The sequence below is a fragment of the Elgaria multicarinata genome, chromosome 3 (genome assembly GCF_023053635.1).
Source record: "Elgaria multicarinata webbii isolate HBS135686 ecotype San Diego chromosome 3, rElgMul1.1.pri, whole genome shotgun sequence".
NCBI classification, from domain to species: domain Eukaryota; kingdom Metazoa; phylum Chordata; class Lepidosauria; order Squamata; family Anguidae; genus Elgaria; species Elgaria multicarinata.
The window spans coordinates 73,619,454-73,643,412 of record NC_086173.1 but is presented as its reverse complement, the minus strand read 5'-3'; the positions used below and the strand labels follow the sequence as shown (position 1 = coordinate 73,643,412).

The following is a 23,959-nucleotide window of genomic DNA, read 5'->3' as shown; positions in this document are numbered from 1 at the left end:
TTGGCAAGTAAATATAAATGTCAGTGGGAAGAACTTACAAGATGCTGTAAAGCAAGTTGCATATCCTTGATATATGGAGCCCAAGAGCTTTCTGAGCTTTTCTCCTATAATTTGTTCATAGCTACTGCTATGGATAAAGGGGTTTTAAAGTCACTATTTTGGGTTAAATCATTAGAGAGGCTAACATATTAAGTGATATAGATCCTGTATCTTTTTTTGTCTCTCAGTCTGATGGTCCTTCAGTAATTGACTTTTTAAATTAGACACAGCAGTGCCCCATTTTCTGATCCCAGTAAATAATGGGACAAGTTTTCATGTTGCCAGGAGCCTTACAGTACACAAGCAATTCTGTACAATGTATAGATTTACTAAATTATTGCCTATTCCCCCCCCCCCCAAGAAGGCAGTATTTACCATACATTAAAGCCAGTAACGACACATCATGATTTGTTGTTAACTTGGAATGTACCATAACCTGTTTTCAAAACCTGAATTTGGGTTCAATCATAATATTATCAGAGTGTACCTCAAGGCTCATACCACACCCTTCACCATCCCCTTTTAAGTAGCAGCCTTATTGAGCCAGTAAGCAAAACCATAATAGAAACAATCCTTCCAAATATCACAGCACACTAGATTTACCAGACCAGCTGCACTGATTGGCTGAACTGTAAGTGATGCCGATTTCATGAAATAATTCAATTTGGTTTAATCCTTTAAAAAGTGCTTTCCCCCTTCATGGATCAATACTTCACTTACAGTTCAAAAGCACTGTTTTAGCTTTGTCTTCCTTAAACTGCAGGCCTGGTCTCTCTCTCACACATTTTTTTCTCATTTACTTTGTTAAGAGTTTCTTACTGTTGTGTTAAGAAGTACTAAATTGAGTGAAATCTTCAGGGGTAATTTAGGAGTGAACGTTTGTGGTTTCCCTTAAAGCTCCATCACAGATGGAATTTTTGCTGGTCATTGCTTGGAACCAATCCATTAGCAGGAGAGTATGAAAATAGTGAAAAAGTTCCCACATGATAGAAGAGCAGGAAAAGGAAAAAAGAGGCATACAAGGCAAAGTCAGTTCTCCACCGGGGTCGGGCTTGTTAAGGGCTGGCTCACAATGACTTGCACCACATAGTCCCTTGGTATTTTCAGCTCCTCCAGTTTCATTTTGTCTGCCAGTGGCCTGCCTGAAAAAAACCACCGCTGACTGCTGGGCTCCACACCCTCTACTGTGTGCAGTCTTCTCTTCATATGATATACAGTGTCCATACTGCGGACCACAAGCTTGAGGTCTTTGCCTGTTGAGAGGCGTAAACGAAGCTGGCATTCGTGACCAGAGTTCGGTGGTGGATCAGGAATGTCCAGAGTCTCTAGGTCACCCTTCTCTTCTATCATGTTGATAGGTGGGGCAAGGCAGTAGACAGGAAGCTGGTATCTGTTTCCCAGTTCATCATAGCACTCTGTAAGAGCACCTTCAGAAGAGAGGGGAAAGAAATGAGGGTAAGTGTCACAATTCTGATTTAAATAAGTATTACACTCCTTGAAGTGTTTGATCTTTGATTCAGGCACAGCTTACCTTTAGGCGCCAAAACAGTTTCTAACAGCCATCCCCCACCTCTCAGCTCCAGGATTTACGTATTATTACTGTGCATCTAAACCACGCCAGGTGACATTCTCTTCTTGTGAGCACCAAGAGGGCAAAAATTAAAAATAAAATCGGCTTAATTTACCAACGACAAGTTATGATTGGTAACTATAAAGGGATTGCAACGAACCTCCAACTTTTTACCTGTGCTTTCTGTGTAAAATAAAAGGTCTGCATATATAAAATGCTATCGCAGGATATTTATGTTTTGCTTCTAGAATCATGAGAGTGCGCATTTATGTCAACAAAATAATATTTAGTGGAGATATTAAAAGACACAGAATGATCTACAATAGTAAAAAGGATGGAAACACTCTAGGAAGCAGATAAATTGAAATGGCTTTCCCATTTGCCTTCAATCCTCACAAAGTTTGCATCATGCATAGCATTCTGAGATAAAGGGCAGTCAGGTGGCTCATTTGGTATCACTAAAAAGCAAACAAACATCGCTGTATAACATATTTAGAAGAGAAACAAGACCTTGTAAATGCTCCAGATTTCACTTATGCAGCTCTGAGGGAATATATCAGAATAATTGGTATGTGTATGTAGTAACATAAATTCTACACATTTATCTATGGACCGAGGCCATGGTGGTTTTTTAAGCAAACACTTTTATTGCTGGAAGAATGCTGATTGCAAATTCAGACCCACAATAAAAATAGCTGCTTTTAAACTTGCAATAAAAATAGCAAATATAGCATAAGACTAATATGATCATAACTACCCATGTAGTTATTTCAAAATAGAAGTAACACATTTGTGATGATCAGGTTGTCCACACCGTGCTAATAGATCTGAACCTTCCAGACCACTGGATGGAGATGCTCTCTGTCTTTAGAGATCTTAAGAAGCATGCTAAACAACTGATTGATTGCATTAGTTTAGTGCAGGGGTGGGCAACGTATAGCCTGCAAAGTGCATGCAGCCCCCCTCCCAAAAATTGGCAATGTCAGAAAAAACTAATTTGCAAAAAATATTGATGCTAAACGTGCCATTTTTTTTAAAGCTATATTGTTAAAAAAGAGCTTTTAGCGTTATGGAGTTTACTGCTAAATTTCTGCCTGAGGCAGAAAGACTGACTGGTTAATCTTTGGAGATCAGTTTTGAATGCATAACTGAGAATGCCAATGAGTGAAGATGAAGTGTCCATTGTCTTAATAAGGCTAGTTTGGATTTCTAGCAGAAGATTGGACGACTACCTGGTTGGTCATTTTACATCCAGACGAATTTATCTTAAATTGCTTTTCAATGGAATTAAAAGGCATGCAACTGAAAAAGACCAGGTAAGGGCAGTGTCTTTCTGTCCGGGTGTTATCCACTACAAATGAATTTCCAAATTCTTGCCCCTAGGTGGAGCACACACACTTAGTAGATAACCCATCCTTTTGTAATTACACACATCTGAAGATAAGCCAAGCCCTTCAGCGACAACATATTTTAGAAATGCTGACTCATCTCTGCACACACTGCCCCAACTGTTTCTCATTAAAAAATAATGATTTTAGAAAAAAACCAAAAACCTAGCTCTTATGTTCATGCAGACAGCAGAGTTGTCCGAAACCAGCTGTTCAGCAAAACCTGCTAGAAAAAATTGTGACTTGGGGACACTGTACTGTGTAATGTCTCTTATTTCTTCGACGGATATCATGTTTAGCATCTAACTTTGACAGAGAGTATGGAGAACTGGATTCTGCTCTGCAAGACTATTCTTGGCTTCTGAAGACAGACGTAACAACCACCCTTTAGGAACAAAGGAGGCTGACTAGCAGGTTATTATAGGCTTGTTAAATGAGATGGGGAGAGCAATCCCATGCCCCCTAGACAACATCTGGGGACGGATGGACACAGGAGTCTAGAAATCATGCTCCCCTCCCCTTCTGCCCTTGTAGCCAGCGTGGTTCTCTCTGCTCTGGCTATGTCTCCACACTTGGAAACAGAGTGCAGAGCCGGGGAAAAGGGGGTGGTCCCAGGGGTGGAGAAAGGAAGATACCAGGGAAGCTGCATTAGGAAGCTTCCTATGCCTGTCCCAGCCTCCTTCCTTCCTGCTCACAAAACCCTTTGAGGCAGCTTAAGTTGACAGCCATTGATTGGCCCAAAGTCATCCAATGAGTTTTATGACTGAGTGGGGATTTGAACATGGGTCTCCTCAGTCCCTGTCCAACACTTTAACCACTACGCAATATTGGCTAGCATCACCGCTTGCCAGAGAATATCTAAACAGTATTAAATGACAAAATTCTTCCTGTTTCCCTGGGCAGCATTAGATTATAAACTAGCGTGAATTACAACAACATTTTAAATGATTGGGGGTCATAGGGAGGAGCACAAATTACTTTACAGTTGGCAGTTGCGTAAGAAGCGGCCTCATTTGTTGTCAACCCCACCAAGTTAAGTGCAACAGATCTAGCAACTTCATTGTAAACCTAAAAGCTTACTTAAAATTAGAGGAAGAAGCAAATGTTTAGACAAAGGAATGCTATCCTACCCCTTCCTGGTGGCTCAAGCCACCTCCTTGGTGGCTCAGGGTGGTGATTATTCCGATACACCACATAACAACAACAAAAAGCCCAATTGAAAAAAAGAAAATTACTCCAGATAACCTTAACCCCAGTTAAATGCTAGTTATTAAATGCCACTCCAAACAAGGTCATAGAGCAGCCTTCCCCAACTTGCTGCCCTTCAAATGTTTTAGACTTCAAATCAGCACCAGTCAGCATGGCCAATGGTCAGAAACGCTGGGAGTTTTAGTCCAAAACATCTGGAGGGCACCAGGTTGGGGAGGCTGTCTTATAGTGCTGTCAGAAAATTATTCAGGATGAATTGTGCTCTCTCTAAAGGAAAGGAGCTCCACAGATGTGGGATAGCCAGCAAGGATGATGTTCTCCATATCCTCACTGTTTGACTTTGGTGCATGTAGATCAGGAAGGCCCTCTTGCTATTCAGGGTCACAATCCTCAAGGCTGTGAAAAGGACACAAGGGTTCTGCAAAGCAGGAGGTGTCAAGCTGTTTATGGTTCTGAGTTCTAGCACTATTCCCAGATCAAAAGCCGGACATGCAGTACTCCAGGAAATGAATGCTACCCAGGTGTGCTTGAAGAGGGAAGGTGCCTGCTTGCTTAACAACCTTCCCCCAAAAGAAAAGCTGGAGGACAGCCATCTGGGGAGTCTCTATTCAGGGGCTAAATGACAACAGATGTGAACATCTGACAAACTGGAACACCTGAGTGCTGCTGCTGTCTCTGCTGCCAGAGACACAAAGTCACAAAATGCAGGAAAAACACAGGATAAGTTCCCTCTGCATCACTCCTCAAAGCAAGGCAGAGGGAACCCCAAGCTTAAAGGAAGTAAAAAGGAGAGTCGTAGTAGTTATTCCTTGTTGGAAAGCTAGAGCAGTCATTTACAAAACTGATATTTTGGATTACAACTCCCATAAGCCCCTGCAAACACAGCCAGTGGTCATGGATTATAAAAATTGTAGTTGAAAAATCTGGAGGGCATCAGATTGCCTCTCCCTGGGTGTAAGGAATAAGGGAGTCCATCATCACACCCTAGAATGATGGCAGCCATGTCAGGAAATGTGACACAAGTCCATGTATCTAAGAAAAGGGATGCATCCAGAAACCTGAGTTGTTGAGACACCAGCATATATAAAGTGAGTTGGTTATCCATGCTTTCATCTTTGTAGCAGTATTGCTGCTTTGCTGTCAGTTCTCTGCATCGCTAAAGTTTAGCTCTAATATATTAGCAGAACAGCTTTCATATTCAAAAAGCAATGCATCTGGATTCAAGACAATTCCCATTAGTCCAAAATAGAGTATTAATGGGCTATCCAGCTTTGGATTTCACTAGAATTATCTGCCATACATTCATACCCTTTTCAAAAATATTCTTGAAATTTCCATGGCAGCATTTTGCGATTTACATTTAGAGGACAACTTGCTGCCCCACCCCTTCAAAAGGAAGCATCTAAGAACGAATGTAATTTTCTGCTCAAATGAGTTAAAAGCCTGGCAAAACTCAGTGATAGAATCTAGTGAACTGTAGAAACTGTGCCCTGTAGTTTTTAAAGAAACAGGGACAGACATTACTAAGGCTTGGGGGCAGAAGCAGTGGAGTGACCAACTGTAAAAACCAGTCAGTGATAAGGGGCGGTGAGGGTGGGTAGGATATTTTGGATAGTTCTTTCCACTGAGGAGCCAGAAGCAGCACTGAAAATGGGGAGACTGAAAAAAGAAGAAAAGAAAAGCTTTGTGAGCAAGCAATTATAGAAATATCAGCGCCCCCGGTTAATATGTGTATTTCATTTGCTTCTAACTTAGTCCTGGTGCACATTTGATACGTGCACAACATATATGAGACGATGTGGAATTTGCAAAAATGATCCTTGAATACTGGGAAGCGTGAATTGTGAACTCTTGCTATCCAAGAGTGGGCACACTTCATATTTTACATGCTTCAGTCAACATTTGAGGAAATTACTAAAGCCTTAACGAGAATTCTTAGCACCACTCCTTCCCCAACAATCCACCCATAGCTCTAGCAAAGAGAACATTATCTGGTGCTCTGGCAGCAGTCAAAAGAGAACTGAGCAGGAAGGTGTTTGCCTGCAACTTGAGGCAGACATATGCCTTGGGGGCTTCCCCTCAAGGGGAGGGACTGGAATGTCTGCTCCTGCCTTTTAGCTCTAGGAGTTTCTGAGATGTTGCAGCATACAGGTGCAGATCCCACAGGTGTGTGTTTGCACAAGGCCCTGAAGAACCACCTACATTTCGCTCATATAATCCTCATTAACCACTCTTAAGAGCATTTAAGAACTAGTTACACTGTACTATGGAAAATATATTTTCTAATTTGTAAAAGTCAGATTATATACACAAAGTACAGAATCATGTGTTATCACTACTTTAACCTGACACAGTGATAAAGAAACAGCAGCAAGAACAACCTTACAGTAGGTCAGGTCAATTTAATTCTCTCTCTTGTCTTTTACCTGACAGCAAAATGCTTCCTTTGTTCTCTTCTCACTTATTACGTTACATATTATCTGAAGGAAGGAAGAACGTAGCAGCTGCCCTTGAGAAGGACTGACTACATAATCTTAAACACATCCCAACTTCTTAACAAATTATTTGAGAGAGGTAGCCATACTGATCTGTTGTATCAAATACAACAAAGTACTTCCCAGACAAACAAATTTAACATGGCATAAGCTTTCATTGACTAACACTCACTGGGTCAGATGCAGTGTTACGCACAGTTAAAATCTAACCAAATATAACAAACGGTACAGGATAAAAAAAGTTGACTCTCTTATCTTGTGTATATTTGGGCTCCTCATAGAAAAGTGACAGGCCAACTGCTACAACATGAATTGCATGGCCTTTTAACTCTACTTGTTTATAAACTTTTTATACCTGCTAACAGAGGGCAACATCTGATGAAGTAGCTCTATGAAGGCTTATGTCACAATGAAAATAAATAAATAAATAAACTTATTTAAAATATTTGTGTCCCACCTCATGAAGAACCTTTGAAGTGGCTTACAATCACAACATTATCTATTACATTTTATACCACCTTACTTGCAAGGAGTTCAGCCAATATACATGTTTTTCTCCCACCCACTTTATCATTACATTATTTATTTATTTATTTATTTGTTACATTTATATACCGCCCCATAGCTGAAGCTCTCTGGGCAGTTTACAAAAGTTAACATTTACCCTGTTCGGTAGGTTAGGCTGGCCCAAGGTCATCCAGTCAGATTTGCTGCTAACTCGGGTCTTCCTGATCTACACCACATTGGCTCTCAAACAATTAAAATATAAAACATTGACATGGCAAAAAAGATTTAAAAAGTATTAGGCACATGGGGGGGTAGTTAGTATCCAATAGTGGCTGTGTGTGTATGCCCAGCCCTACCAGCCCTGGTCTGCACATGCCAGCTCACCAGCCCAGGTCCGTGCGTGGCTTGCCCTTCCAGAAACCAGCGTTCTTGTTTGTGTCAAGGTTGCCCCTGGAAGTGCTATATTGTGGCCATGCGGGGACCTCAGTTAGCAGGGCTGGCTATGCACACGGCTCCTATTGGATAAAAAAAGGTTAAAACAGCAGCAGAAGATACAGTCCAGCAATAGAAATTACTATGACTCCAATAGCAGAAGGCCGTAAAATAGAATTATAAGGCTTGGGTGAACAGAACCTTTTTTATCGGGGGTCCAAAATTCATAAGGCTGGATGTCAAGCATACTGACCTATTGGAAGGCATTCGCACAGAAGGGTGCCACCACTGAGAAAGGCTGATCCCTGGTGAACACCTGCCTAATCTCAGTAGGCAAAGGTACCAGCAAAAGGGGCTCCAGAAATGATATCAGGGCAGGTTCATATGGCAGGAGGCAATCTTTGAAATAAAATGGTTAGTCTAGGGGATGCCACAAAGCAGTTGTTTTTTCTAATAAGTTAAGCAATTTGCAAACTGCCTTCCACAAGCATCAAGGTGCAGAAACATAATGTCTTGAAAGGTGGCCAAGAAATATTTTACAGCAATAAAATAAAATAAGTATAAGCCACTAATGAAATACTGTAATAAAGCAATGGAGAATAAAGCCAAATGGGCTTTTCTCAGTTCACAGGTTAAACAAGGAACAAAGGAGGGAGTTCCCTGGGGAAAGAGTAAAAGCTACTTCTTGGAAATAACAAGTCAGTCAAGGGTGTGAAATTTAAAACCCATTCCGGGCTGTGTGTTTCTGTAACAACAGGACAGGACAGAACTGTACCAGTCGCTGCCCATTCAAATCAGCAGTAGATGAAGCTACTGACATTGCCATACTGCTGGTGGGGGATGGGGTGGGCAGAGGTCTACATCATGCTAAAAAGCCCCAAACTCTGCTTTTCATTCTAGTAATAATATATTATGTGGAAGTCTCATTTACTAATGTTTATTTCTGCAACACTAGTAGTTATTTTTAAAACAGGACACAACCAAGTAGCCAAACAGAAATAGACAGAATTTTGAGCAACATTCCTCATTAATCTAGTTTCGTGCAAAACCCACTTCCATATCACTGACAGTTTCATCAAGCTGGAGATTTTTAGCATTTGGCTACTTCTTATAGCAACTTCCATTAAAATAGTGACAGCTAAAGGAAATAGCAAGTGCTAAATGGAAGCATTAATTGATACTGGAATTTCAGTCATATAATCCTCTCAATTCGTATTCAGACAAGTCTTCATGTATTGCTAACAGAGAAGTCTCCTTCTGTCTGGAAGCCATATGACAATTTTTAAGCTGCCGAATTAGCTGCTAACCAAGAATACATGCCTGCACATGTACACCCAAACTCTGTCACACAACTGATTCACACAACTGTCTCTTTCCAGCTCTGTGTTGTCAAAACCCTCTGCACCTTTTGTCATTCTCTATATGTGACACCACTCCTTAAATCCCTACACGGACTTCCTGCTTGCTCCCAAATCTGACATGAACTCCTCATCCTTACAGTCAGAGTACCACACAGCCTTCTTCCATCTTTTGTCTTACCACAGAAAATCTATTAAGGAGATAAAGGTGGAATAGCTGCACAATGCCTTCTAACTGGTAATTCTCCATCTGGAAGCAGCTGAGATCTCCTGTTTCTTTTAATGACTCCATCTTGTCTCTCTTGCTACTTCTTATGCTTGTAGCTTCCACTCAGAACATCTGCATGATTCTACTTCACTTGCTTCCTTTAGATCCCTCCTCAGAAGCCTTCATTTCCATGAAGCATTTGGCACAATCCCTTAAATCCCATGCACTACTCCCCACCTCTTTGCTAAATTACAGATTCTATCCTCTGGACAGGGCTGTCCTTTTGTACTCTGTAAAATGTCATGCACACCAATTGCACTCTATAAACACAACACCAACACCAGCAACAACGACAACTATTATTACTCTTGGGCCTCATTTTCAATCTGTGCCAAGATATTCTTTGAAAATAGAGCTTTAAATCTGTTCATCAGAGCATTCTTCCCTGATTTAGTGGGTCACTAAAAAAATAATTTGAAACATATTCAATGACAAAGTAAACCTGGATTTGGGCTCAGAGTGGCCATTCAAGAGGAGGCACAATGAACCTGCAGTGGTAGAAAGTCAACACAGAAAATCATCTTACATATACATGTACATATATGAACATGCACACAATCTCTTTTCTGCATTGCACATTTCCTCCAACCACCCCCTACCTCACAACCCCCCTTTTTCCTATATCAACAGGGCCATTTCATCCATTATTTCCTATTTTTGTTCTTCAAGCACAGTTTATTCATACAAGAAGCCTATCGAAGTGGTTGCAGCTGAATGCCATGAGTTCCTAATTTATTCCTAGTGAGTAAGGGAGGGGGCTCAGAGGAAGAGAGGCTGACATTATTCATCTTACATAAATTGAAGCTGCTACGCAGAACTGTGACTTTTAGTTAGCCTATAAGGCACACAGTATAAAGCTTTGTGACAATCTAGACAGATATTTGGTAGGTAGCAGCTGGGACAGTAGATTCTATTTACCAGGTTCTTTAGAAAGGCTTTCATAGCATGTATAGCAAAACTAGGTCCTATTTTGTCTTTTCTTGATTATTATTATTATTATCATCATCATCATCATTTAAAATTTATTGTTGGTCCATTTCATAAAGTATTTCATTCCAGATGCACCAGCATTTCTGTGTTGATTTAAAAAAGAAATATGTTATAGACATCAGATACTAGACATCAGAAAGGGCAGTTCTGGGTTCAAATCCGAAGACAATTAGGTATGCCACTGAGTGGGCTTGGGCAAGTCACTCTCACTTTAACTTCCCCCATGTGATTGTAATAAGGATAAAATGGGATAATACCAAAGCTTTGGAAGGGCAGGATACAAATCGGAACAATTTTGAATTTTGTTACTTATGAAACATAGCATTAAAACCTCAGTGCTTCATAAAAAGCATATTTTGATCAATGATAAATCTTACAATGAAAACTCGAATTGTGTTAAAAGCACTAACTTCTGATCTGATCATTTCATTGTCATAAAATCTTGGGCGTTTTTTTAGCATTTCACTGTTCAGCATTTTTAGCATTTCAATGACTGCATATACAGTATGTTGACAAATTTGGGTTTCAGTTTGGAGACCAGACTTAAGCCAAAATTTGTCAACGTATATGCAGTCATTGCTGGGATATTTTGTTTCTATTATACATACTCCATCTACACAGGAGCAGAATTCTCAGAAATATTTTGATTAATACCTTGGGGTAGAATAAAGGAATTACCCTTTTACTTTCAGATAGCGATAGTGATAAAATTGATAATTACCGGGTTCATATACAATCACACAAGCTTATGATGCCTGGTGCTATTATGCATCTACAACCGCTTCCCCCTAAAATTCTTTGCCAGCTTGGAATGTTAAATGAGATACTGGACATGCAAGGCCAGCATTCAGCAGAGTATGTATCCAAAGCCAACAGCTTTGTAGGCACATTTGCAGAGGTTTATACTCTAGTTATTTGTAAGAGAATTCATTAGCTTTCATCGAGTGTTTTAAAATTTTAAATTATACACTTTGTGTATAATTTTGTGTATACACTAATTTAACTTTACAGCTTAAATTAGAAAAGTTAGAAAAAGATGGTTTCAGCCATCTTGATGACATCATAAAAAGCTTAAGCAACCAGCCAGAACGGGCTATCGTATGAAAATACAATCTAGAAACCTACACCTTTCGAAAAATCCTAATGAAATTTTGCTATTTTATATGATACAGATTTTTAGTATGGGCTCATGGTCTGTTTAGTGTATTTTTAAAAATGTATTTCTGCAAACCTGACAGTTTCCCCGAGCACGTTAATAACTCCTTCTTGTTTCTTTGTGGCCCCACTTTGGCTATAGTTCTGTTAGCATGCAGGACCTGAATTGGCTATTAGAAGGAGTGATGATCTTATTAAATATTTATCTCTAATGGAAGGTCTTTCCTTGAGCCAGTGCAATGACAATTCTGAGAAGTTCTAACTTCAGAGAACTACTACTAGGTATGTTATTAGGGAAACAGTCCATTGATTTCTGGCTAAACATGTAATTTGCTTTTGTACAGGGAAGTTAATATCTGCAGTAGTTTTAAAATTAACCACTCTATATCTGTGATGAAATAATTACAGCACAGGGGTGACCACATGGGAATAGTACTACTCTAGAAGGGTTGGCGCACTGTATCTTACTTTAAACGTATTTAGCCTTTGCTTTACATCTGTGGTGTATATATAACTGCTAAACTGGAAAGATTCCATGGAAAGTGTCAAATATTAAATATGACAACCGTTAAGCAACTTAAAGGGGCTGGAGCTTATTTCTTTTAAAACTAAAGAGATTATTAATCAATAATTTACAAGCATATTGTGTGTGTGCATACATGCGTGCATGAGAGAGAGAGGGGGGAGAGAGAGAGGGAGAGAGAGAGAATATGTATATATAAGCCTTATTCAGACAATGTGCTAAGCCATGTTTGGCCACCAACCCTTTTGTGGTTAGTGAGTGTGTTTAAACCGAGATTATGTATCCATCATAGTTAGGAATGGTTCACACGACACACTAAACCAAAATGTTTAGCTCAAAATGCTTGACGACTGTGGCTTAGCATGACATCTGAACAGGGTCTATTACATAGATAGATAGATAGATAGATACTTAAAGACCGCCTGCCTCCAAACTTAGCTCTTTACATTAAGATCTTCAGTGGATGTTGTGCTTCCTGCAGTTACCCAATGCAGGTGCTGCCAAGACTCTTGTTCATGCATTGGTTATTTCTCGGTTGGACTACTGCAACCTTCTTCTCTCTGGCCTTCCTTCTTCTCACATCAGTTCGTTGGTTTCTGTTCACCACTCTGCTGCTAAGATCATCTTCTTGGCTCGCCGCTCTGACCATGTAACTTCACTTCTGAAATCTCTTCATTGGCTTCCAATTCACTTCAGAATCCAATATAAACTTCTCCTGTTGACCTACAAAGCTTTTCACTGTCTAGCTCCTTCTTATCTCTCCTCTCTCATCTCACACTATTGCCCCGCTCGTGCTCTTCGCTCCTCTGATGCCATGTTTCTCGCCTGCCCAAGGGCCTCTACTTCCCTTGCTCGGCTTTGTCCATTTTCTTCTGCTGCCCCTTATGCCTGGAACGCTCTTCCAGAACATTTGAGAACTACAAGTTCAACTGCAGCTTTTAAAGTTCAGCTAAAAACTTTTCTTTTTCCTAAAGCTTTTAAAACTTGATTTTGTTCTGACTTTATACTGTTAGTTTTTTACTGTTAGTTTTACCCTACCCAGTGCCTGTTTACCCTACCCTGTGCCTGTTTGCTTTCTCTTCCCCTCCTTGTTGTTTTATTATGGTTTTATTAGAATGTAAGCCTATGCGGCAGGGTCTTGCCATTTACTGTTTTACTCTGTACAGCACCATGTACATTGATGGTGCTATATAAATAAATAAATAATAATAATAATAATAATAATAATAATAATAATGAGGCAAGGTGGGTGGCTACCAGAGAGAGGGTTTTCTTGATGATAGCACTCTAATTGTGGAACACACTTCCCAAAGATGTTTGCTAGGTGCCAAGTGAAGACCTTTTTATTTTCCCAAGCTTTTAAAATACAATTATTTAATGTTGTTGAATGTTTTATGAGGATCATGTGGCTTGTGGCCTTTGTAATGTTTTGTATTCACATTTTAATTCTTTTATTCTTTCCTATAAATCACCTTGAATGGCATCAAAATATTATATTAGCTTTATTATACTTTTATCCTGTTTTTCAGATAAATATTTATCTTGCTTTTCAAACAACCCAAAAGTTCCTCATAAAAGTTTATTGCTTTTTATGACGGTAAAGCACCCCAATTTTACAAATGAGACCAAAACAACAAAATAATAACCAAGACAAAATAATAAACAATGACAATATCGGAACATTAAATACATTAACAATATCATAGAGCCAATAGTAAATTTAATGATGAGCACATAATGTGCTTATGTGAATTGTAAAGAGGCATTTATAGCCAGTAGGATCCAAGCTGATCTTCCCTTGCTTATGGTCCTGACTCAATAGTGGTGCTGCAAATGACCCAGCAGCTCTTGTTCCTCTGGCTCATGGCAGAAGTCAGGGTGCATAAAAAACAAACAGATTGAGATTTCAAATGCCACCATTATGTGATCCTGGCAGTGGGTCCTTTTAGGAATTTCCCAACAGCCCTTAATTCATTTTACTTTAAACTGAGCAGTCTGAAGCTTATAAGATGAAATGTTTCTGGAATACCTTCACAGATATCTTAAACTAGAAAAGTGGCTTTATTAAGGTGTAAGGGTAAGCAACATCAGGCAGGAAGAAAATTTAAACATTCAACTAACTACAAGCATCCTATTCTAGGCAGGCAAACTTCATCTAATGAGTTGTAGGCACAGTGCTCAGGATAAGGACAGCTACACTCTCCTATGCCTGGCTTGGGCAAGGGGAGAAAGAGTTGCAGACTGAATGAAAGCTCAAGAAGAGAAGTGGCCTCATCCATTGACCATTTAACAGAAGTAGCCTCTACCCGAAGGCACAAAAGGACAGTTGACCACAGGAAACAGAACGGTGGCCAAGCTGTCCATGGACATACTGCTGACGAGTTCTCAACTATAGATGTTGTGGCATATTGAGGACATGATTCAGTGAGTACTTCAACCATACCACGCAGAAAACAAATGATGTGCATGGCAATTCCTGCCTCCAGCAAGATGGCTGGTAACAGTCCAGATACAAACAAGGAAGGAGTGATGAATTATATGAACTTATGAGCAGAATCCAAGACTGCTTCTGTGCACGTGCCCAAACTACCCGCCCCCCAGTTCCGTTCCTCAAGCGGCTTCCACTGCTTGCAGAATGGCAATTTAACTCAGCCAACCCGACCCCTTCTAGAAATGGGTGTTTCTGCACTTTTCGGGGCTTGCTCCTGGAAGTGCTATATCGTTGTCCCGCAAGTGGTGAGAGACGCTTGTGGAACAGAATTGGTGGGGCTGGTTACATATGGACTAGAATTGGTGGCTGTAGTCTGCCCACTGCTTTTCGATAGTCACCGGGAAATTTTTTTAATGCCCCAAGAGGGGATATATAAGGGTGTGTCATGCACACCCTTCCCAGGACTGTTCTTTTCTTGAAAGGAAACAGGTCCTGTCTCTCAAACTCAATAGGACAATGGAGTGGCAGAATATTTATTGATAATCAATAAGTGAATTTATGGAACTCTGGTGTATAATGTACATACAATTTTAACTTTGGCTATTAGTGGGTAAATGTACTCTTTCTCCATGTTCAAATCTGTTCAGAATTCCCCCCCCCCAACTAATACCTTCACTATTTTTTCACCACCTGAGTAGCTCAACAGCTTAAGAGTGGTGATTTTTAATTAACAGACATAGGGCTGATTCAGATGTAATGCTAGACCATAGTTTAGTGTTACTAAAATGACCTGCACAAGCCATGAGCTCACTTGTTCCTCCTCCACAGCTGTGAGGAAGAGCTCAAAAAGGTTTTGCTTCCATTTTAGATTAACTGTAGCTTATTTTTTTTCTCAGAATCCAGACAAAGTATGGTTAACCTCAGCTACGGTTAGCTGAAACATGCCAACTTCAGTCCATAGGTTCTGAAGTTGGTTTGTTTCAACTAACAAAAGTTAAGTTTAACCATAGTTTACAGTTCGGACAATGTACTAAATTGCAGTTAGCCTAAAAGGAAGCTTCTGATCTCCTCCTTGCAACAATGCTGAAGGGGGAGAGAGGAGGGGCTGCATGCAAGTTGAGTCTCACTAAGATTCATTCTTGCAATGCTACATCATGGTCTAGCATTACATGCTAATGCAGCTATTCTGTTCATTTGTAACTGATGTGGTCACTCAGGAAGCTTAGCTTCAAGAGAGTTATCCAAGTAAAATCTATTTTCCATTCACTACTGTTATCATCTATCCACTAGATTATGGGATATGGACATACTTACCATGGGGTAATGTTATGTTTGCACCATCAATGATTGCTTGTGCCAGTTCATGATCATTGTTCTCAAATGCATGTGCTGCAGCCTTCAGGGCATCCCAGATTTCCTTGCGGCCTTCAAAAGCAGGTGCTGTGTCCCAAAATTCGTCTCTCTTGCTCCGCAGCTGTCCATCTGTCATTGGATAATCACTTTTCCATTTTGGTTTCTCCTTTTTCAAGGGCTGATTACGACCTAGTGCAACTGTGGAAAAGAAATGAGACACTTTAATAAATAAATTTGCTTGTTTTCTCTAGCTGAGTTTGAGCAACAACCTCTGGCCATTTTTGCCCACAGCTCCAACGCCTATTCTATACCTTGTGATTCGTTCCAATAGCTTCTCTAGTACTGGATGATTCCTGAGTTTCTCATAAGCAGGCTTGCACGTAATTTCACAAAAGTTACTGGCGTACAAAAATGTATCAGACAGCTCACCTTCACATACTTGTTAACATTTTATGGCCTAAGAGAAGGAAAAGCAACTTTTGTAAAGCATCTTGACCAGCTCATTTGGAAGTGGTTGTTTCTTGCCACAGAGTGTACTATTTGCAAGGTTTCTTTGATCTTCCACAGCCACTTGGTTTTTCCACATTTTCTGCCATCTGTTACAGTCTGATTCATTACTCATAACAGAAATGGTTTCAGAATGCCTTTGCTCCAGCAATACAGTAAGAGGATCCTTGTTGTCACAAAAGGCAACAATGCATTTCAATCTTCTGCTTCTTGGTTGCCAGGGATGACCACAGCAACAGACTGGATGGTTCATCATTAAAGGCAATGATATAGAAAGCACTGCCACTATCTCATCTTTCTCTTATTTGCTTGTATATTTTGAGACTTTTGAATATTTAAAGCTAGTTTCTTAGAACAGAAATAGAACTCCCCAAGGAACAGGCAGATTTTGAACATGACAACCTCAGAGCAGATATATTTTATGTATATGAGATATTTGAGAAACCACTCCATTTAATCTAGAGCTATATAATATACATATTACAGAGCCAAACATCTTGCTAATGAATTGTGTTTGGAGATTAGCATTCTCAAGGGGTGGGCTGAATTAGGCCCTATGTACAGTTTCATCGGGCACCACGTGATTCCTCAAAAGCTCCATTCTAATTTGGTTCCCCCCTAAACTCATGTGAGATTTCTAAGGGAAACTGGTGGTGCCTGGCTCAAGGGAATTTATTGGAGGAAATTAAAGTGACATGAGAAACAAAGGGAAGTGATTCCTCTCTTTCATTCCTACAGCAGATTTCAATAGACCATGTAGGTAAAGCATTGTGAAAGTCAGTATTTTTCCTAATGTGCTGTACAAATCCTAACAAAACTGACACTGAAGGGGGGAAAGAAACTGAAGGAGAAATGTACATGACACTATATGCGTATAAATATTTTCATGCTTGTGTGTGAAAACAAAAGGAACACTTGTGCAAGTGGCAACATATTCATGTTCATGTTTATAAGGAAGCAGATGCCATGTATGTCTGAGTGTACATGTGAGTTCTTTAATTCAATGCACGGTCAGTTTACAACTAGGTGACCAAGAAGCAAAATGTCCCCTTCCCGCCAATACTTGCATAAAAGATACTAGGTTTTAATTGCATTCACAATAGCCCATGGTGGGTTAATAACCTACACACAATAATTTATTTTTGAAATAGTCTACAAATTCTTGCCACTCGAATGGGCTAATGAGTAGCTTTTTAAGCTACTATGTGTAATTTGATTCACCCCTTTCCCTGCCCCCTGTCCTGCTGCCGTCCTCCCACCCAAGCAGTGGCGCTGTTTCACCGCTAAAGTGCTGGAAGTTTGCAGTCGGGAGGCACTCGATCCAACGTCAAAACCCCATGCAACAATTCACCAAGGAGAGAAAATTCCGAGTGCAACAAAAAGAGCATGATGACTATAAAATCTTGTGTTGGGGGTGGGTTGCAGGATCGGGATAAAACTTCACACACAGCCTCTCCTAATCAGGAGGCACCTGATCCAACAACAAAACCTGAATGACTACTCACCAAGGACAGAAAATCCTGAATGCACCAATCTCAGCATCTTGTGATTTCTTCCCATCAGCATGTAAATGGCAGGGCTTGGTGGTAAATTGGGTCCCTCCCCACTAGGTGAGGCTCTGTGTAAAGTTTGGAGCCCATCCTGCAAACCACCACAAAGGTCTCAGCACCTTATAGTTGCAGATGCACTCAAGTTTGCCTAAAGCTGCAAGGAAAGACATTCTTGCCACTGTTCCTTTCCCCAAGATGAGAATAGAAAGCCCATCAGCATCAAGGCACCATTCATTTACACGCTGAGGAATGGAAATTCCGAGTGCAACTAAAACAGCAAGAAGAGAATCCAGAGAGAGAGAGAGAGAGAGAGAGAGAGAGAGAGAGAGAGAGAGAGGAGGGAGGGAGGGAGGGGCAATGTGCAAGGCCATTTCAAGTTTTGTCAGGTCGTTTAAAAAAAAAAGTTTCATTTTTAAAAAAGAATTACTGTTTTACTTTCAGTTTGATAGGCACAGGGCATGCATACAGGTAGTTCAATATTTTGTTTCAGGTCCATGCTTATGACCTCTAATGTGTAACCTGGGTGGCTATCAGCAAGTACTCTATGCTGCAGGTTGGGGTGTGATGGTGGAAGTGGATATACTGTTGCCCAACCCACTAATTTCCGTGGGCAACTCTCAGTTCCATTCTTGGAGACATTTCAAAATAGCTTCTTAGGAAGTGACCTATCCCAGTAGGTTCTTTCTAATCTTTATATATCTATGCTTGTATCGTTCTCTCCCCACTTTCCAGACACTCCATTCCAAACCCAGTTCATAACAATATGGCACTGGGGTGACTTTTAAACAGGCTTTCACAGAAAGCACTCATATATCTTCAGGATCATGGAATAGCTACATAATTACATCTGCTTCTATCTCCCACTCTGATTCAGTAGACTGTCAACTCCACGTCTAACATTACACAAACCAAATAGTTTTGAACCAAAATAAACTTCTGCAGCTGCTGTACCATCAAGCCCAGAGAGCTGAGGGCTAATAATCAAAGCTTTTTTTATTATAAAAAACTTAACAAGATATTGTGCTCCCCTGTCCTCACCCTTACTTTGGAAAAATCAAAACCTGCTTCTAAGCTCCATTCTATGGGTTCTGATGGCATCATATGCCATCATATGTGTAGAAAAGGCTTTACATTTGGGAGGGTTATTAACAAGCTCACTTTCAAGGGAATTATGTTCAGAAAACAAGGTTTCACATGCAAGTCACAAGACAAAGAATAACAGTTAAACAAAGGGATACGCATTGTTCAACACTTGGGCTACTTTTAATTGGCACAACATACAGTACACGAAATGCTATTGTGTTTCGGCTACAATCCTGCGTATTTTATAGTGACTTTCCTTTTGTAAGCTGAGTATCTTATCATGACGTTAGCCAGCTCTAAGTGCTGGTTTAGACATTGCCACTTGCTTATGCAGTTCCATGGAAAAGATCTTGTGTGTGATGATGCTCCTTACTGTATGCATTGCACAATACCACGCAAGTATGTGTCAGCACTGCCACTGTCAGAGATTTGCTGGCTCACATACTCAGCACGATTGGGCAAGGAGCATTTAAACATTACTGTTGCTGTGTGCAACACCACTGTAGGGGCTCTTGGGTGGCCTGCATAGTTTAGGTGGCTGACAACATTTAAACTGGTCTTTTGAAAGCTGCTTTATACAGCAATCATGTTTGCTAGTGCAACACAAAGTGTTATGGATAGATGCACATCAACAGGCAGTCACACACACACCAGGGATACATAACTGTCAAGGCTTCTGGGTATATTTCCACACCACACATTTGGCTTCCACATTTTACATGTTTACTCTCTGGAACATGGATGCAGTCACAGTAAACATGCTAGGTGCATAAAGCATGAAGAGCCTGTTAGGATTTTAATGGCATTTTGTGGCATCAGAGTTTGAATGTTTGAAAGTAAGAAGGCTTTTATTCACCAGAGGTGGCTTGAAGATGAGATTAGTTTAATCTGGTGCATTTTACTGATCACGTTTGTGCAGATGTTATACTAAGCAACTTAGAGTGAAAAATATGCAGGTAGTCAGTGGCTCCTCAGTGTTGAACAAGTTACCTGATATCAATTTCTCAGTTGATTACTGAAGTTAGAAAAATAAGCCAACTATACTCTGAATCTTCTTGCAATGAATTCCAAATTCTCTGAAGAACATCTAAAAAAAAAGGGGGGGAGAAACCTGCACTCTAGTGAGTTGTGAGAATTCTCAAAGAATGTCATTTTCTTTCAAGAATGTCTCACTACAAACACTCTATCACTGAGCAGCAAGAGCTAGGAACAACTTCAAAAACAAACAAAAACAACCCATACAAATGAAAACCCTTCCAACACTGGTACAACAAAATGCCACTCACATAAGTGTTCTCTCATGCAAATGGATGTATTTAAGTGGCTGCCGGTAATCCAAAAGGATATATTCTAGAAAACGAATGAGATTGGAGTTTCCCCAGGCACTGCACAAAGAATTTTAAGTCAACACATATCACTTTACAAGAGAAATACATAACCCAAGGTTACAGATAGCAGTTGCATTTTTAAACTTTATTAATCCAGCGAAAACGCATTCCATGGTTACCAATTCTAAACAGCATTCAGTTCTTAGAAGCAGTAGGCTGTGAACTCATTAAAATGATATAAGAATTTCAGAGAACAAGGTGACAGTGTTGAGTACAGCTAATGGTATTAAAGAAAAAGGAAGTCAAGGTGAAATACACACAGTTTGAAAGGTTGCGAGTGCTGTCAGGAAATGCAAACTTAAATCAGCTGAAAAGTCTAATTCATATTTTGATATTTGTGTGTGTTCCTCATATTTAATGAACACAATTAGGGTTCTTTTGCTGAGCCACAAAAAGCTTATTGAGTGACTATTAGCTAGTTACTATCTGTCAACATAACCTACCTTAGAGGGTGGTTGTGAGAATAAGGGGGCAGGGATGGATGTATGCTGGTCTGATCTACATGCACACCTGCTGCTGCTGTTTATGTTCAATGTGGCACACGGGAGAAAAAACCCACTTTTTAAGAGCACTACAATCTAGAACAGCATATGCAACTGTTTACAAAACACCCGTTTTGTTGAAAAAACCTAGATATTAGGGTTCCAAATTTTGTTAAACACAAGGGGACTGATCGCTTACTGCCATCCGGTGACATACTGGAAAAAATTAAGTATCACAGACAAATACACTAAAGCTTTTCAACATCCCTTTTGCATAATGGGGGACAATTCTTTTTAAAAAACAAAACAAAAAAATATTCTATGTATGTTTTAAATCGATCATCTAGAAGCCAACTAGTATCTCATCAGATTCTGAAATGCAGATGAAGCTTACTTTTATGGCAACCCCTCCAAAAAATTCAGTGTGGTTCAATAAGGATTTGCTTCACTAATTAGCTAGCCTTGTTTGTTTGAACATAAAACCAATGAATGGCAGTATATCTCACATGATTTTTTCCTTCCTTCCCCCAAATATTAATTATAGAAATGGTTTAAGAGGCAATTCCAACCTCGTTGCTGTTCTTGAATACTTGCTTTTTTCTTCTCTCCAGGTATCTGCCCTGCTGAGAAGCTTACCCTGCATGCTGTCAGGATACTGAATTTTATGTTCATAGAATTTTCTGTTCTGTTGATAGCTTGTTTATGCTATTTTCTTTTACTCAGGGTTTTTATATTTTATCTCTTCAATAATGATGGACAGGTCTGGGAAAGATTACCTAATGGAGTCCCCAATGGGATGCCTGTGGGCACTTGGCCCCCACAAGGTTCTCCAACTCTGATTTTTAAGTGTTTTTTTTCTTTAACAAGGAAGCTGGCATGCCGGAAAGCAAAATGCCAACCTCTAGAGCTATCTTTAAGTCCAAGAGTGCCTCTGCAGCCCACATGGGTGCTAGAAACATTCTTAGAAACAAAAATGGTGAGTGGCTGCAGCCCAGTGCTTGGTTTTGAAACAAGCCCAGCGACCCAGAAAAAAGGAAAAGATGAGCAGGAGTGATCGGGATGGGCAGAGAGGGTGTTTTGCCTCTCCTCTATATGTGTGTATGACTTGCCTGTTGTTGTTTGGTGTGGTCTGTGTAAACTGGTTTGTTTGTTTTGGTGTTTGTGTTTTCCCTGGGTTGTGTGTGTGTGTGTGCATGTGCTCATTCCCTAGGAGTGTATGTTTGTGTTGCCGGGGTGCTTGTGATTGTGTGACTATATGTTACACGTGTGTGTGTGTGCGTGTGTTTTGCCTGTGTTTCTCTGAGCATCACCAGTTTGCCTCCTGTGAAACAGGATATTTTGTTGTGCTTTGTGTGGCCAAATACATGATTTGGTATTTGGGACTCACACCCCACCTCTGCCTTGTTCTCAGTTTCTTTGGCAAGTTACAAGTAAGCCCCTTCATTTTGTTTTCTGTGAAATGTGTATTAGAGCAGAAAATTGTGGATTCAGAAAGAATGTTTTTTGCGTTTTTAAGCTCACAAACCACCTTTGTCTTTTACTTAGGTTTTTGGGGAAGCTACTTTTTTTTAGCATGTTTACCTTCTGGGAAATGCTTGCTTTGTGACTGACCACACCCACCAAGGCAGCCATTTTGTGAATGGGAAATACCCCCATGACAGCCATTTTGCCAGAGTGCCCAGGACACTCTCTCAATATCTCAAATGTGCCTTCTAGCCGAAAAACGTTGCGACCTGTGACAGCTGAAACCGTTTAGGAATAAAGGTGCTTGTACCTATTCACTATAAGCCAGGACAGATCTCCAATTCCTTTCGTATAGTTGAAAACTTTAAAATATAATTATCACCTTCAAACCTTTCAAGCTGGTTAATTTAACTTATACAATAATAAAATTTGCACTTCTGTTACTCATGGTAGTCTGCCTGGTACTGCATGGTTTTAGTTAATTTGGGTTAAGTGTAAACTCTTTGACTCATGGAAATTTTTCCATTCCATTCCATCCCATCCTCACCCTCACCACTCCTTTGTCAAAACCACACTTCCCTTCCTCCCTTGTAGACAGAGAGTCCTTTGGGAAAAGAGCTGTTGCTTCTGTCTTCTTTCCATTGTCTAGTAGACCGACAGTGCTAATTAAATATTTTGTAGCCATTATAAATAGGCTACATATGCATTACACAAGATTTGAGCATGGTAGGATTTTTACAAGCAGCTTTCTCCCGTTATTAAATGATGTTACTAAATATACTTCCTATGAGACTGTTCAAAGTCAGACAATCAGCAAACATGAGACTAAATATTCAAAAAGCTAATGTAGAAGATAATATATGGAATGCCCTGACTGGGGCAGTGCACTGAGAATCTTCCAGGCGGCAGCCAAGTTGGCAGCCAAGCTGTGTGACATCCCAGTTAGGACGACAGGCCACCCAGAGGACCTTGTTTTCTGCTGCTCCCAGACTGTGGAATGGCCTGTCAGAGGAGACTTAATAGTCTTTTAGCATTTAAGAAAGCTATAAACACTGATCTATTCCAGCAGGACTATCCAGTGGAATTTTAGGATGTTTTAATGTATACTATGTTTTTAATTCTGTTTTACGTATTTTATACTTATTGTTGTTCCCTGCCTCGATCCAAACGGAGAGGCGCGTAAAAAATAAAATTATTATTATTGTGTGTGAAGGGGAATCTCCACTATTATTTCCAATCAGTGATGAGAGATAACAGCAGAGATTATTTTCCCTGCACAGTGCAAAGGGGAATCCCCACACAGAGGAGGTGGGGCTTCAGAGGGAAACTTCTGCAGGCCAGATGGCGAACAATTTAGCATTTGGCCTATTTTTTATTACATTATTTTATTTGTTTATTACATTTTTATACTGCCCATCAGCCAAAGCTCTCTGGGCACTGCACAATCAACAACCATAAAATACAACTATACATTTTAAAAGTTAAAAAGGCAATAGAAAACCAGCTAAGTTAAAATTCCGGGAAAGACTGTGTGAAAAGGCATGATTTCAGGAGGTGTTTAAAAGATTTTTCCGCCTCCTGAACCTCACGTGGGAGGGTTTTTCTGAGGGTGGGTGCTGCTACAGAGAAGGCCCTCTGCCGAGGTTCAGCATGGCGGCATTCCATTTGTTTCAGAATGGCTAGCAGGACCTCCTCTGAGGATCGTAGCTGTCATTCGGGTGCATAGAAGGGAAGGCGATCTGCTACGTATGTTGGTCCCAAGTTGTT

At 40.2% G+C, this 23,959-nt stretch overlaps 1 protein-coding gene across 1 annotated transcript in view; it reads right to left on the bottom strand.

Moving 5' to 3' along the window:
* Positions 1-983: 983 nt before the first annotated feature.
* Positions 984-23,959, bottom strand: part of UBTD2 (ubiquitin domain containing 2) — a 50,526-nt gene continuing 27,550 nt past the window's right edge. The window contains exons 2-3 of the mRNA XM_063120603.1: positions 15,680-15,916; positions 984-1,466 (exon numbers count right to left, since the gene is read on the bottom strand). Of these exons, the coding sequence (XP_062976673.1) occupies positions 1,069-1,466; positions 15,680-15,916 (635 nt within the window). The 3' untranslated portion in view covers positions 984-1,068. The remainder of the gene's footprint in view (positions 1,467-15,679; positions 15,917-23,959) is intronic.